At 42.5% G+C, this 16,467-nt stretch overlaps 1 protein-coding gene across 2 annotated transcripts in view; it reads left to right on the forward strand.

The window, feature by feature from the left end:
• Positions 1–16,467, forward strand: part of COL4A6 (collagen type IV alpha 6 chain) — a 337,616-nt gene that overhangs the window by 135,745 nt on the left and 185,404 nt on the right. For both annotated transcript variants that reach the window (XM_027534988.1, XM_027534989.1), the window contains exon 3: positions 14,186–14,269. In XM_027534988.1, coding sequence (XP_027390789.1) covers positions 14,186–14,269 — 84 coding nt within the window. The remainder of the gene's footprint in view (positions 1–14,185; positions 14,270–16,467) is intronic.

Here is a 16,467-nt window from a genome sequence, read left to right on the forward strand (position 1 = left end):
TTTTTCCTTGTTTCAAAAGTAGTTATGAGAATTATAAGAAGGTTGTTTATAGAAAGTGTACATGCAATGCAAGTTATTGTAAAGTAAATAAACTCATCTTGATTTAAAAAAAAGGAATAAAAAGTAATCTTACTAACACTCATCTTTCTTTTCCTGAATTGAATTCTCAATTTCAAGCTAATTCCTGGAATTGGTAACAGTGGGTTCAGTGGAAGAGAGTGAGGGCTGGTTTCTTATCCCAAATCTGATACCTAATTTCCTATGGTGAGGAAGTCCCTAACAGCTGAGCCGTCATTTTCTCATCTTTAAAATGCAAATTAGTCATCACGTGTTCACCTATGATGTAGGCACCATACTAGATGTTATAGTTATAAATAATACCAGGTAACATATTGCTATACTGAGCATACTATAAGTGCCAAGCACTTTGCTAGGGGCACTATCTCTAACCTGCCAATACCCAGAAGTAAAACATTATTATCCATACTTTATAGTTGAGGAAATTGAAGCTTAGAAGGTTCTTTAATGCATTTGCTTTATGGTGAGCAAACCAACATCATCTCAGATGAACTTACTATCTAGGGGTATAGGTGAAGATATAAAGAAAGCATTGTAGTACTGTGTTTGTGTGTGTGTTGTTACATATACCCATACATATAAAACACCTAGTTCAGATTTGTGGTAGAAAATCAAATGAAATTTGGAGTGACAAGTCTTTTGAGGAAATCTGACAGTAAAACAGAATAGTTTTATGTTGTATGAAAGCAGGATTGAGCAGCCATTTCAGCAACCATTTACTGAGCTAATTCAGGAAGTGGTTATTATATTCCTAGAGCTGTCTTTTCTGGTAGCAGGTAGAGAATTAACAGGCCCTAGCCTCTTTATAAAAAATTTGTACTGATGTATAGTTGGGCGTCCCTGATAGCTCAGTTGGTAAAGAATCCACCTGCAATGCAGAAGACCCCGGTTCAGTCCCTGAGTCAGGAAGATCCCCTGGAGAAGGGATAGGCTACCTATTCCAGTATTCTTGGGTTTCCCTGGTGGCTCAGCTGGTAAAGAATCTGCCTGCAATGCAGGAGACCTGGGTTCGATCCCTGGGTTGGGAAGATCCCCTGGAGAAGGGAAAGGCTACCCACTCCAGTATTCTGGCCTGGAGAATTCCATGGACTGTATGTATAGTCCATGGGGTTGCAGAGAGTCGGACACAAATGAGCGACTTTCACTTTCATTGTTGATTTACAATGCTACACTAAGTTCTGCTGTACAGCAAAGTGAATCAGTTATACATATACATATATCCACTCTTTTCAAGGTTCTTTTCCCATATAGGTCATTACAGAGTATTGAATAGAGTTCCCTGTGCTATACAGGTCCTTATTAATTATCTATTTTATATATTAGTAGTGTATAGTTGTCAATCCCAATCTCCCAATTTATCCCTCCCTGCCCTTACTCCCTCGTAATCATAGTTTGTTTTCTATATCTGTAACTCTGCTTCTGTTTTGTAGATAAGTTCATTTGTACTGTTTTTTAAGATTCCACATATAAGCAATATCTATATTTGTCTTTCTGCATCTGACTTACTTCATTATGACAATATTTAGCTTCATCCATGTTGCTGCAAATAGCATTATTGTGTTCTTTTTTAAGGCTGAGTAATATTCCATTGCATATATGTACCATATCTTCTGGCCCTAGCACCCTCCCCTTTTATTGGTCACACTGCACAGAATGTCGGATCTTAGTTCTCTGACCAGGGATTGAACCTGGTCCCCTGCATTGGAAGCACAAAGTTTTAGCCAGGGAAGTCCCCCTAGACTCTTCACAGCACCACCTCTTCTTTATTCTGAGATCTGGTCACAATCCTAAAACCCATACATTTCTTCCCAAACCCATTAATGGATCAATCATCCATTAAATCTACTATCTGTATGTTTTTAACTGCATCTTACCACCTGTGCTCATTTTCCTCCTTAGGAAGCCTCGATTCCATGGTCCATTATTTCAATGACTTCTTTCCATACACCTTTGAGTCCATTGCTCCTCTTTTCCTTTATTATACTCACCTAGCAGAACCCAACCCCTGATTACATCCAAGTCTTCTGCTAATCTGCATCTGTGCCCATCTGGCTTAACAAGGCTAAAGAAAACCTCACAGTATTGGTAACTGGTGCTCCTTGAAGTCCATGATCACTCCCTTAAGGGGGGGGGGGGCCTTAGAACTGCATCACGATTCTCCCACATTTCCCTAATTCTCCTTTCTTAAATTGCTCTGGTCCAGATCACCACCTTGCTGAAATTTCTCTGGTCCAGATCACATTACTAAATCCATTGGTATATTCTTATCTCATCCTTACTTGACTTATCAACAATTTGGTACATTGTATCATCCTTTTCTCCTTGAAATACTTTCTTTACTCGCCTGCTGGGACCTTTCCCTATATTTGTTCTCTACCTATCACACTGGCTCCTCCTTATCAGACTCTGTCTCTGGTACCTTCTCATTTTCTCTTAACATTGAAGCACCTCAGTGCTCAGTCTCCTCTCCCCTTTATCTGTGTTCATTCCCTAGGTGACCTCATCTAGTCTTGTAGCTTTATATCATACCAGTGGTGGCAGAGATGGTGCTCACCAAATAATTCCTGTTTTCTTCTATTTTCCATGCTATTAGGTTGTCCAATGTGTTTAGTTTTTGTTAAGGAAAATAGGGACATGGTCAGGGCAATTAAAAGCAAGATGGTGGAGTTGCTTGACAAAAGTAGCTTGGATGTCCAAGTCACCCTTGAAAGAAAGCCACTAAGGAGAGCTGCCTTTACCTCATCGGTAACATGAGCAAGAAGTGAACCTTAGTTGTGTTGAACTACTGAGATTTGGGGCTTGTTACCATAACATAGTCGGTTCTATACTAAGGTACCACATGCATATCTCCAAGCTAGCCATCATCCTTGAACTCCAGCCATCTACTTGATTTCTCATTAGATGTCTAATAGACATCTCGACACCAGAATTCCTGATGCCCCCCAAAAGCTTTTTCTCCATCTGAATAAATGATAATTTCATGTTTCTAGTTGCTTAGTTCAAAAACCTTAGAGTCATTTTTTAAACGTTTTATTTTGTGTTGGGGTGTAGCCAATGAACAGTGGTGTGATAGTTTCAGGTGAACAGTGAAGGGATTCAGCCATACATATACATGTATCCATTCCTTAGAGTCATTTTTGGCTCCTCTCTTTCAGGTATATCCCACATCCAATCCATCAGCCAGTCCTAGCTATTCTGCCTTAAAAACATACCCAGAATCCTTCTACTTCTGCCAGTTGTTACAACCACCCCTCTGATCCAAGCCACCATCATCTTGCTGTTGGACTACCACAACAGCTTCCTAGGTGGCCTTCCTGTGTCCATCCTTGCCCCACCACAGTTCACATGAAGCTAGAGTGTCACTCCTATGTTCAGAACCATTCAGTGTTTTTCCAAAGGCATAGGTTCTTACAGTTGTCTATAAAAATCTTCCATTCTCTGGCCCCTGCTACAGCTCTGGCCTCATCATCTAACCCATTCACCTTACCCATTCCTTTCCAGTACTCTGGCCTCATTGCTGCCAACAGGGAAGCCCAAGAATTGGATTTCTAACAGATTTCCAGTGCTGCTGATGCTGGACCAAGAATTGTGCTTTAAGAAGCAAGGTTATCTGCTCCAAAGTCACCTTTGGGCAAAGCCTTCCCTGACTTCCCTAAATAAAGTAACAACCTGATGCCAATACTTCCTATCCCTCTTACCCTGCTTTATTTTCCTCCTTAACATGTATCATCTGACAAACATGGATGTAATATTTATTTGTTTCCTCTCTGTGTTCCCCTCTGGATGATAAACCACCGGGAGAACAAGGATTTGGTTTCCCTTGTGGCTGTACGATGCAGCCTCTTTCTCCCGTGTCTAGCATATGAAAGAAGTGAAAGTAAAGTGTTAGCTGCTTTAGTCGTGTCTGACTCTTTTGTGACCTCATGGACTGTGGCCCACCAGGCTCATCAGTTCATGGAATTCTCCAGGCAAGTATACTGGAGTGGGTTGCCAGGTCCAGGTGCTAAAGAAATACTTGTGGAGTGAATTGGTCAAAAGATAATGTTGCACAGCCAACCTTCTGTGAACTAAGCTTCTGGAGGAATTGCTCACAAGGATAACTCACATTTGCCAACCATTCAGTCACTCCAATTAGGCTGCTCTTAGATTCCATCTTGCTTCCTGTGTTACCTTTTGTGTGGTGATCATCCCTGCCACCACTCATGCCAGAAGACACTGGTGATGCCTAGAAAAGCACATTGGCTTGTGGAGGGAACACTGTGATGTCATTCTTTAGTTCAGGAACCCAAAGAGAGAGGGAGGAGCCCAAGTGGACCTGGTCTAACACTTGTAACTCAGTTGTTCTGAGAGTGATCATTTCACAGCCCTTCCTGAGTATCTGCTGGGCAAGGGCTATAGAGAATAAAACAGAGTACTGTGCCCAGTTTGATTGGCAGAACCAAGAAGATTGAGGCAAATATGGCAATTCACCCTTAACAAAGAGGAAGGAGTAAGAACTTCTGCCTGAAATTGCCAAGAAGGTAGAATTTGAGGGTGCATTCACCAATAAGATGGTGTTTAAGCTAGGCTTTAAGAATGAGTAGAAGTTCGGCCGGTCATAAGTGGGAAAAGGGATAGGGAAGTCATTTTAGACAATTGAACCAGCATCAGCAAAGGGATAGAAGTGTGAAGTAGTAATAACATTAACAATATTTACACAGACATCATCAAATCCAAATAGATGTTCTAACCAAGCAGAGTAGACATCCATCATAGACAATCTGCTGTGGCCATATCGTTGCATACCCCTTAACTGTCAGCTCTAGAGAGAAACAAAAGTGTTACAGAAATTCTGAGTAAAACCATAATGTAAAAAGACACAGGTATCTCAGTGTTTCACTGCAGCACTATTTACAATAGCTAGGACATTGAAGCTACCTAAATGTCCATTGACAGGATAAAGAAGATATGGTACATATGTATGATAGAATATTGCACAACCATAAAAGGAATGAATTTGGGTCATTTGTACAGTTATGAATGGACCTAGAGTGTGTCATACAAAGTGAAGTAAGTGAGAAAGTGGCTTCCCAGGTGGCTCTGTGGTAAAGAACCAACTTGCCAAGCAGGGGATATGGGTTTGATCCCTGGGTCGGGAAGATCCCCTGGAGAAGGAAATGGCAACCTACTCCAATATTCTTGCCTGGGAAATCCCAGGGACAGAGGAGCCTGGTGAACTACAGTGCATGGAATCACAAAAGAGTCAGATACAACTTAGTGACTAAACAACAACAGCAAAATAGGTTGACCTTTCCCTTATAAAGCCTTACTGTTTGGTTGAGGAAACAAGATTCTCAGCTTAAGGAACATTGTAAGGATACTTGCCCAATGAGTGGGATATATTTTCCCTGAACTAGAGTAATCATGAAAGAAATGGAACTTGAAATTGGTCTTGAGAAGTATTGAATAGAGGGAAAATATGGAATTAGGATCAGAAGTGCTACGGTCTACTCTCTACCAGTGTGACCTGGGCCGAAGTACTTTCCTCCAGTGTTCTCATCTGTACAATGGGTGATTTGGATTAAACTGCTGCTGCTGCTGCTAAGTCGCTTCAGTCGTGTCCGACTCTGTGTGACCCCATAGACGGCAGCCCACCAGGCTCCCCCATCCCTGGGATTCTCCAGGCAAGAACACTGGAGTGGGTTGCCATTTCCTTCTCCAATGCATGAAAGTGAAAGGTGAAAGGGAAGTCACTCAGTCGTGTCCGACTCTTAGCGACCCCATGGACTGCAGCCTACCAGGCTCCTCCATCCATGGGATTTTCCAGGCAAGAGTACTGGAGTGGGATAACATTGCCTTCTCCGTGGATTAAACGAATAGTTCTTAATTGAAATATTCTACTCCCAGGAGGTATTTTGAGAGCAATTTTGGTCAAAATGATTGGGAAAAGCTCTTAGGTAGGCACCAAGTATGACAGATGTTCCATACACTACAAAGAATTGTCCTTCATCCTATGCTACATTTGGAATACCCCTGGATATTCATGGAGGTGAAAACTCTGAACATAATCACACTTTACTTACTGAAATGGATGTATATCTTTTTATTATTACTAATGAAAACTACCCAGTAATCAAAGAATGAATTTTTTTTCTCCAGAACTTTCCCATGAGTTATTCACCATTTCAGACAATCACTACACTAATAGCAACTCCAATTGTAGTACTTGAATCAGCAATACCACATTCCAGAATCATTCTGCTTCAGCAGACAGTAACATTCCTGATGATTCTGCATCTAGCTGTGGGCCTCTGATGACTTCATTACATCTTCTAATAAAGCCATGTATGAGCATTTACATATGAAAATACATATTGTTTCATTATAAATGACTTTTTTGTTGAAATGCAATTGCTTTACCATGTTGTGTTACTTTCTGCTCAACAAAGTGAATCAGCTATATGTATATCCCCTCCGTCTTGAGCCTTATAGATGACTTTTGTTTTTTCTTTGCAATATAATTATGGCATAATAGGTGCTTTCCAAATTATTGCTTCAGATCAGATCAGATCAGTCACTCAGTCATGTCCGACTCTTTGCAACCCCATGAATCTCAGCACGCCAGGCCTCCCTGTCCATCACCAACTCCCAGAGTTCACTCAGACTCACATCCATCGAGTCAGTGATGCCATCCAGCCATCTCATCCTCTGTCGTCCCCTTCTCCTCCTGCCCCCAATCCCTCCCAGCATCAGAGTCTTTTCCAATGAGTCAACTCTTCACATGAGGTGGCCAAAGTACTGGAGTTTCAGCTTTAGCATCATTCCTTCCAAAGAAATCCCAGGGCTGATCTCCTTCAGAATGGACTGGTTGGATCTCCTTGCAGTCCAAGGGACTCTCAAGAGTCTTCTCCAACACCACAGTTCAAAAGCATCAATTCTTCGGCACTCAGCCTTCTTCACAGTCCAACTCTCACATCCACACATGACCACAGGAAAAACCATAGCCTTGACTAGACGAACCTTTGTTGGCAAAGTAATGTCTCTGCTTCTGATTATGCTCTCTAGATTGGTCATAACTTTCCTTCCAAGAAGTAAGCGTGTTTTAATTTCATGGCTGCAGTCACCATCAGTAGTGATTTTGGAGCCCAGAAAGTCTGACACTGTTTCCACTGTTTCCCCATCTATTTCCCATGAAGTGGTGGGACCGGATGCCATGATCTTTGTTTTCTGAATGTTGAGCTTTAAGCCAAATTTTCACTCTCCACTTTCACTTTCATCAAGAGGCTTTTTAGTTCCTCTTCACTTTCTGCCATAAGGGTGGTGTCATCTGCATATCTGAGGTTATTGATATTTCTCCCGGCAATCTTGATTCCAGTTTTTGTTTCTTCCAGTCTAGCGTTTCCAATGATGTACTCTGCATATAAGTGAAATACACACGGTGACAATATACAGCCTTGACAAACTCCTTTTCCTATTTGAACCAGTCTGTTGTTCCATGTCCAGTTCCAACTGTTGCTTCCTGACCTGCATACAAATTTCTCAAGAGGCAGATCAGGTGGTCTGGTATTCCCATCTCTTTCAGAATTTTCCACAGTTGATTGTGATCTACACAGTCAAAGGCTTTGGCATAGTCAATAAAGCAGAAATAGATGTTTTTCTGGAACTCTCTTGCTTTTTCCATGATCCAGCGGATGTTGGCAATTTGATCTCTGGTTCCTCTGCCTTTTCTAAAACCAGCTTGAACATCAGGAAGTTCACGGTTCACATATTGCTGAAGCCTGGCTTGGAGAATTTTGAGCATTACTTTACTAGTGTGTGAGATGAGTGCAATTGTGCAGTAATTTGAGCATTCTTTGGCATTGCCTTTCTTTGGGATAGGAATGAAAACTGACCTTTTCCAGTCCTGTGGCCACTGCTGAGTTTTCCAAATTTGCTGGCATATTGAGTGCAGCACTTTCACAGCATCATCTTTCGGGATTTGGAATAGCTCAACTGGAATTCCATCACCTCCACTAGCTTTGTTCGTAGTGATGCTTTCTAAGGCCCACTTGACTTCACATTCCAGGATGTCTGGCTCTAGGTGAGTGATCACACCATCGTGATTATCTGGGTCGTGAAGATCTTTTTTGTACAGTTCTTCTGTGTATTCTTGCCACCTCTTCTTAATATCTTCTGGTTCTGTTAGGTCCATACCATTTCTGTCCTTTATCGAGCTCATCTTTGCATGAAATGTTCCTTTGGTATCTCTGATTTTCTTGAAGAGATCTCTAGTCTTTCCCATTCTGTTGTTTTCCTCTATTTCTTTGCATTGATCACTGAAGAAGGCTTTCTTATCTCTTCTTGCTATTCTTTGGAACTCTGCATTCAGATGTTTATATCTTTCCTTTTCTCCTTTGCTTTTCACTTCTCTTCTTTTCACAGCTATTTGTAAGGCCTCCCCAGACAGCCATTTTGCTTTTTGCATTTCTTTTCTATGGGAATGGTCTTGATCCCTGTCTCCTGTACAATGTCACGAACCTCATTCCATAGCTCATCAGGCACTCTATCTATCAGATCTAGGCCCTTAAATCTATTTCTCACTTCCACTGTATAATCATAAGGGATTTGATTTAGGTCATACCTGAATGGTCTAGTGGTTTTCCCTACTTTCTTCAATTTAAGTCTGAATTTGGCAATAAGGAGTTCATGATCTGAGCCACAGTCAGCTCCTGGTCTTGTTTTTGCTGACTGTATAGAGCTTCTCCATCTTTGGCTGCAAAGAGTATAATCAATCTGATTTCGGTGTTGACCATCTGGTGATGTCCATGAATACAGTCTTCTCTTGGGTTGTTGGAAGAGGGTGTTTGTTATGACCAGTGCATTTTCTTGGCAAAAGTCTATTAGTCTTTGCCCTGCTTCATTCCGTATTCCAAGCAAATTTGCCTGTCACTCCAGGTGTTTCTTGACTTCCTACTTTTACATTCCAGTCCCCTATAATGAAAAGGACATCTTTTTTGGGTGTTAGTTCTAGAAGGTCTTGTAGGTCTTCATAGAACTGTACAACTTCAGCTTCTTCAGTGTGACTGGTCGGGGCATAGACTTGGATTACCCTGATATTGAATGGTTTGCCTTGGAAGTGAACAGAGATCATTCTGTCGTTTTTGAGATTGCATCCAAGTACTGCATTTTGGACTCCTTTTTTGACCATGATGGCCACTCCATTTCTTCTGAGGGATTCCTGCCCGCAGTAGTAGATATAATGGTCATCTGAGTTAAATTCACCCATTCCAGTCCATTTCAGTTCACTGATTCCTAGAATGTCGACATTCACTCTTGCCATCTCTTGTTTGACCACTTCCAATTTGCCTTGATTCATGGACCTGACATTCCAGGTTCCTATGCACTATTGCTCTTTACAGCATCGGCCCTTGCTTCTATCACCAGTCACATCCACAGCTGGGTATTGTTTTTGCTTTGGCTCCGTCCCTTCATTCTTTCTGGAGTTATTTCTCCACTGATCTCCAGTAGCATATTGGGCACCTACTGACCTGGGGAGTTTCTCTTTCAGTATCCTATCATTTTGCCTTTTCATACTGTTAATGGGGTTCTGAAGGCAAGAATACTGAAGTGGTTTGTCATTCCCTTCTCCAGTGGACCACATTCTGTCAAATCTCTCCACCATGACCTGCCCGTCTTGGGTTGCCCCACGGGCATGGCTTAGTTTCATTGAGTTAGGCAAGGCTGTGGTCCTACTGTGATTAGATTGACTAGTTTTCTGTGAGTATGGTTTCAGTGTGTTTGCCATCTGATGCCCTCTTGCAACACCTACCGTCTTATTTGGGTTTCTCTTATCTTGGGCATGGGGTATCTCTTCACAGCTGCTCCAGCAAAGCGCAGCCATTGCTCCTTACCTTGGATGAGGGGTATCTCCTCACTGCCGCCCTTCCTGACCTTCAGTGTGGGATAGCTCCTCTAGGCCCTCCTGCGCCCGCACAGCCACGGCTCCTTGGACGTGGGGTTGGTCCTCCCGGCCACCGCCCCTGGCCTTGGTCCTGCGGTTGCTCCTCCCCACCGCCGCCCTTGGCCTCAGGCTTAGGGGCGTGGGGTAGCTCCTCCCGGCCGCCGCCCCTGGCCTTGGGCATGGGGGCGTGGGGTAGGTCCTCCCAGCCATCGCCCCTGGCCTCTGGCTTAGGGGTGTGGGGTAGCTCCTCCCGGCCGCCGCCCCTGACCTCAGACGCAGGGTAACTCCTCTCATCACCACCCCCGACCTCAGACGTTGGTTATTTCCTCCCGGCTGCCGCCCCTGACCTCAGATGCAGAGTAACTCCTCTCATCACCACCCCCGACCTCGGACACTGGTTATTTCCTCTCGGCCGCGCCCCCGACCTCAGATGCGGGGTAGCTCCTCTCGGCGGTTCCTGCGCCATCGCAGTCTGGTACTCTCCACTGCTGCGCCCGACCTCCGACGTGGGGCTGCTCCTCTCAGCCACGCCATGGCGTGCTGTCGCAGCCGCCTGCGCCATGCTTACATCTTCATTATAACTTATTCCTATGATTTTCTTTCCATGAATCAAGAAAGAATGATAAATACTTATAATAAAATATGGTGTGCTGCTAATGCAGAACAGTATGGAGATTCCTTAAGAAAGTAGGACTAAAACTACTATATGACGCAGCAGTCCCACTACTGGGCATATACCCTGAAGAAATCATAATTGAAAAAACACATGTACCTCTGTGTTCATTGCAGCACTATTTACAATAGTGAGGACTTGGAAGTAACCTAGATGTGCATCAACGGATGAATAGATAAGGAAGTTGTGGTCCATATGTGCAATAGGATATTACTTAGCTACAAAAAGTAACACATTTGAGTCAGTTCTAATGAGGTGGATGAACCTAGAGCCTATTATACAAAGTGAAGTAAGTCAAAAAGAGAAAGACAAATATCATATGTTAATGCATGTATACAGAATCTAGAAAGATAGTACTGATAACCCTACTTGCAGGGCAGCACAGGAGACACAGGCATAAAGAACAGACTTTTGGACTATGTGGGAGAAGGAGAGGGTGTGATAATTTGAGAGAATAGCATTGAAACACATACATTACCATATGGAAAACAGATAGCCAGTGGGAATTTGCTGTATGACACAGGGAACCCGAAGCTAGAGCTCTGTAACAGCCTAGAGGGGTGGGATGGGGAGGCAGGTGGTTTCAAGAGGGAGGGGACCTATGTATACCTATGGCCAATTCATGTTGGTGGATGGCAGAAACCATCACAGTGTTGTAAAGTAATTGTCCTCTAGTTAAAAATTTAATAATAAATAAATAAATAATGATGTGCTGGTCTGATAGAGTTAAGACCCAGTGTCTTCAGGGATCTCTCAGGGCCTTTCCGGTTCTAATTTTCTGTGGCTATAAGAAGTGGTTGGATTTTAAGAGAGGGAGAGAGCATTCCACGATGGGAATGACACCAGTGATGTAGCCTGGTTTAGCAGGGGTTAGCATGTCCACAGACAAGCCAGGATAGGGCAGAGACTTCCTCTGTGCTTGATCTTGCCATGTTCCCTGGAAGCCACTCCTTTTATTCCCTCCACCCCTCAATGTAACTGAAGACTCCTGCGGGAACTGCCAGGGCCAGCATTACAGGAAATTGCCTTGTGGCCAGTGGGGCTTCTCTGGTTACTTTCCTCAGTGACAGAAGACAGTGACGGCTTCCTGTCTGTTAGCTGGGTGTTTTTGCTTCCTTGTTCTGCCAAGTTCCTAAGAAACCTTAGCTTCTGCTCCTTACATTTTTGTTCAGCTCCTGTTATTGGGATTTCCCCCCACTGTCTTGTCCAGCTCCCTTGCCTCCAGCCTCCTTGCTCCATACTAGAGATCTGAAAACTTTGGGTCCATAGTAGACAAATGTTATGGGACATATAAAGGGCAATGCTTGAAATTAGGCCATAGCTACAAACAGATAGCACTTCAACTTTGGCAATGCCTGTTGAGTCCACTCCCTTGAAAGTGATGAATGTATTATCTGGTTACATACTGGTTTTATTTTCTTCTTACTAATTATGTGTGTTCATTGAAGACTACTTGGAAAATACAGAACTATATGGAAAAGCCAATAGAAATGATCCATTATCCCAGGAAATATAGTACTCAACATTAGACAAAGGGAGCACAGCATCAGTGAGGATTCAGTTCAATGTTGCTGTCTCCCTATTCTCTATTCCATCCCAGCCTGCAGCTTCTGCCTCCCACGGCACCTCTTGATCTCACCCTTATGAAAACTTGCCTGTCCTGTATACCATAAAGTGGAGGGCAAACTGGAAAGTGTACAATAGCACTTACCATGTCAAAGGCATAGGAGAGAGATAAAATATCTCATATCAGGAAGGTGTTTGGAATCTAAAATAGCAATATTTTGTCATAGCTCTGCCATCACTACCTTATTACCGAGGTGTTGTGGTGATAAAGGGTTGCGGGAATGTCTAAAGAGATAAGAGACCATCTGAGAAATTCACAGTGCTCCCTGGGAAGCAGGAAAAGGCTCACAGTACAAAGAGGCAAGAATGATTAAGTGTGAGGCTGGCTCATAAATATGCCTTTCTCTTTTGAAAAAAAAAAAAAAACAGCCAACATTAAACAAAAAAAAAGTTGGATGATACTAAATCCATCCCAGAGATAAAGTTCTTATTTCAGATAATAGTTAGAATTTATGTTTTGCTTTTTCCCCAAGGTGGATAGGGTCAGAATGGCAGTTTCCTGATTTGGGGGTCTTTGCACTGAGACAGAAGACTTAGAAAACACTAAGACATAAGGATTAAGATCAAGGCATTGAAGTCAACCAGACCTGTGTTCAAATTCCAGCTCCATGAGGTCATCAAACATTTGTCACATTGGGAATGCAATGTTGGACAGCACAGATAAGGTCCCTACTTACACGGAGCTTACATTCTAATGGGGAGAGACAGAATGTTTAATGTTGAAAGGTAGCATTGTGGTATGATTGGAAGGAACTAGGGGCCGCTTGGGGTTGAGTGGCAAGGAAAGGACTCTCTGAGAACAGACAGTTGAACTGAGACTTGGGTGATAAAAAGTGGCCAGCTATCAAAAACATCTCCGGGAAGAGCATTCCAGGCAGAAGTGACAACTGGGGCAAAGTCCCTGAGGCAGAACAGGTGAATGGATTGAATACCACTGTGACTGAAGCAGAGTGAGCCAGGGAGAGAGCAGAGGAGAAGAAAGCAGAGAGGGTCAGCACCTGGCAGGTCATGTAGTGGGCAGGGGCTTGTAGAAATTCAGCTAGTAATCATATTCATCATAAAGCAAAGAAGGAAAAGGAAAGTTGGCGAGTTTGAGGGGATACTGTACAATATCACCTCAGGAACTTGGATCTGACTAACTGGGCCCCGGGGCGTCACTGTAAGGTTTGAATGCTGTGCTGAAAGTGGGGCCTGAAGAAAACAGTTCTGAAGGCAGAGTGCAAGGTGGGCACTTGCTTCTACCATTACATTGCTGGCACTTGAATTTCTCTCAAGTTCTCTGCTACAGCCACTGCTTTCTCAGTGAGTGCAAGGATATATGTCCAGTGGGACACAGGGTATGTCTAGAGTCTATTTCCAGCCCCATATAGAGAAATGCTCTTGTATTTTATGACTGGAATGTCTACCGATGAGCGAGTATTTAAGCCACAGTTCCCCAACCAGCTATCAAACTGGCTCTTTAATGAGGTATGTTGAGGTTTGGTTGCTAAGTCATGTCTGACTCTTTGCAACCCCATGGACTATAGTCCGCCAGGCTCCTCCATCCATGGAATTTTCCAGGCAAGAATACCGGAGTGGGTGGATAACCATCTCCTTCTCCAGGGGATCTTCCCGACCCAGGAATTGAACCCACATCTCCTGCATTGGCAGAAGGATTTTTTACCACTCAGCCATCTGGGAAGCCTTAGTGAGGCTTAGACGTGACCTAAAAGGGTGCTTGCTTAAGATGACTTTTTATTTCATGTGACTCATGACACCATCAAGTGAGATGATTAAGCTGCTCTGATTTATTTGGTTAGTAGGAGTGTGGCCGCGGATTATGCTCCCTGGGCAGCATTGCTTTTTGCTTCACATGGTGCACTAACTTTTTTTTATTTTCTTTTTAATAGGGAGAGAAGAAGCCCTATGGGAAGCCATGTGGGGGCCAAGACTGCAGTGGGGGCTGTAAGTGCTCTCCTGAGAAAGGAGCCAGAGTAAGTTGCTGCTTTCATTGTTGAAAGACAAATAGTCACAGGAGCCGATTTCTGAAGTGTGTATGTTTTCTTTAGAATTAAACTGCTTAGAATTTACTCTTGTGACCTCACGGAGCAAGCAAAGTGATGAGGACCAGCTGGAAGGAGCTTTGCGAACTAATGATAGACAGAACTAGATCGGTCAATCTCTGAGGGATCGTGAAGAGGTTTCTTTCATTGACTCAATGCCAAGGTTTCCTCCAGGTTTCATCTGGACTGTTTCCAAAAGGCAATTAGGTTGTGCATATTATGATATGTTTGTAGATACATGTAAATTCCCATAGCTCATTTATATCCACTTGGTCCTTCCCTACCACTCTGGGGAACAAGTGGTCTGATTGTTATCTCCAGACTAGGGATGTGATTCATCCAAAATCAAGGGTATAGGGTAGCCATAAAGTCTAAAAATAGAGGTGACTATACATAAAGAATGATTTATAGCTATTATGTTAAGGCATGGGACATGTTGCATAACATTATGTGATTTATTCAATACATTGTCCTTTAATAGCCATGCCCAGTTCAAACTGTTGTGCAGATTGCAATGAACACAGTGCCTTGACACAGCATTTCTATCAATCCTCTATGCATATGTGATGTATTGCCCTGGGTGACTTGTATTTTTGATTTGCACTGAAAAAACCTGCATCTTCAGTATAACTCAGCCAAAGGATTCAAGGGGCTTCAATCTATAAAACAATAAAATCCAATCTATTAGTATGTTTTCTGAATTTATGGCCACCCTGTAGAATTCAGATCTTCTGACTTCCAGCATTGTATCTGCACTCTCATCACACTCAAACAAGCCTAAGAGCTTATATTGTCAAAGAAAAGTAGCATTAATAGGTCAACCAAACCCTCAAAAACAGCTGAACAGAGAACAGAGTGACCGCTCCACCTCCTCTTTCATTATCTTCCATTTGCAGGAAAGTGAAATGTCAAAGTCTGCCAGAATTTGAAGGAAAAGTATAAAAAGCCATCTCTAAATCAAAACGGGCCAGACCTATTGTATAGTAAAGGCACAGACTCAGAGAATCATAAAATATCAGAAAGGGAAGATATCTTCATGAGCTTCTCATCTTAACCACAGTTTGTATAGAGGAAATAGACTCTGAGAAGGAAGATGACTTCCCAGGGTCACACAGCAAATTGATGACAGATTCAGACTATTACCTGGGTCTTTTGATTTCTCGCCTATTTACTTTACCCACTGCTGTCTCCCAGGGAAGTCTTGTTCACTCTAGTCACTGAGGCCCACGTTCTTGCCTCTGATCTACAATCAGGGAACACTTTGGAAAAAAATAGTAATTCTACAACAAATATGTGAATACGTTCTTAAACAACAGCAAGCAACACAGACAAAGCAACATCTTCCTTGATGTTCTCGCAGTCCCACAATTGTCTTTCTGGTCTTTCCTGTGTGTGATCATAGATATATATGAATATGTATAAAAATATTGGGTTGGCCAAAAAGTTCATTCAAGTTTTCCTATACGATCTTATGGAAAAATTGGAATGAACTTTTTTGGCTAACTCAATAGTTTCATTTTCTGTTTTTCTCCAAAATATAATGGTATGTGTATACTCTGTGCTTTTTTCATTTGTTTGTTTGGTCAAATGATATATCCTTAAGATCTTTTTCCTCTACCCCGCAGTTTAATCTAGCCATTACTCTTTTGGTGAACACTTATTGTTTCCAAATTTCTGCTATTTTAAAAAATGAAAGTGCTGCAGTGGAAATCCATGAACAGGCCTCCTTGTACTCATTTTTAATATAGATACAAAGGATCAGAATTACTAGATATTAGGGCAATGAGCATTTTAAATTTTCAAAGCTACAAGTACCCTACAGATTACCTATTCTAATTTATTTACACTCCGTCAGCACTGTTGTTCAAGAGTGTCGAAGTTTCTGTACCCTTGCCAGCACTTGACATTTTTGCTAATATGGGTGAAAATCATTCCAATTCCCAGACTATATAAAAGCTTAAGCATCTTTTCACATATTCATTGCATGTTTGTATCTCTTATGTGAATTTTCTGGACATATCCTCTCCCTATTTTCCTAAGGGGTGATTCTTATGGATTTATTTTACCCCTGCAAAGATACAGCAAATAAAAATGGCTCAAGTGGAAGCAGATGAGATTTGAAGTTTGAC

The sequence above is a fragment of the Bos indicus x Bos taurus genome, chromosome X (assembly GCF_003369695.1).
Source record: "Bos indicus x Bos taurus breed Angus x Brahman F1 hybrid chromosome X, Bos_hybrid_MaternalHap_v2.0, whole genome shotgun sequence".
In the NCBI taxonomy this organism is placed as follows: domain Eukaryota; kingdom Metazoa; phylum Chordata; class Mammalia; order Artiodactyla; family Bovidae; genus Bos; species Bos indicus x Bos taurus.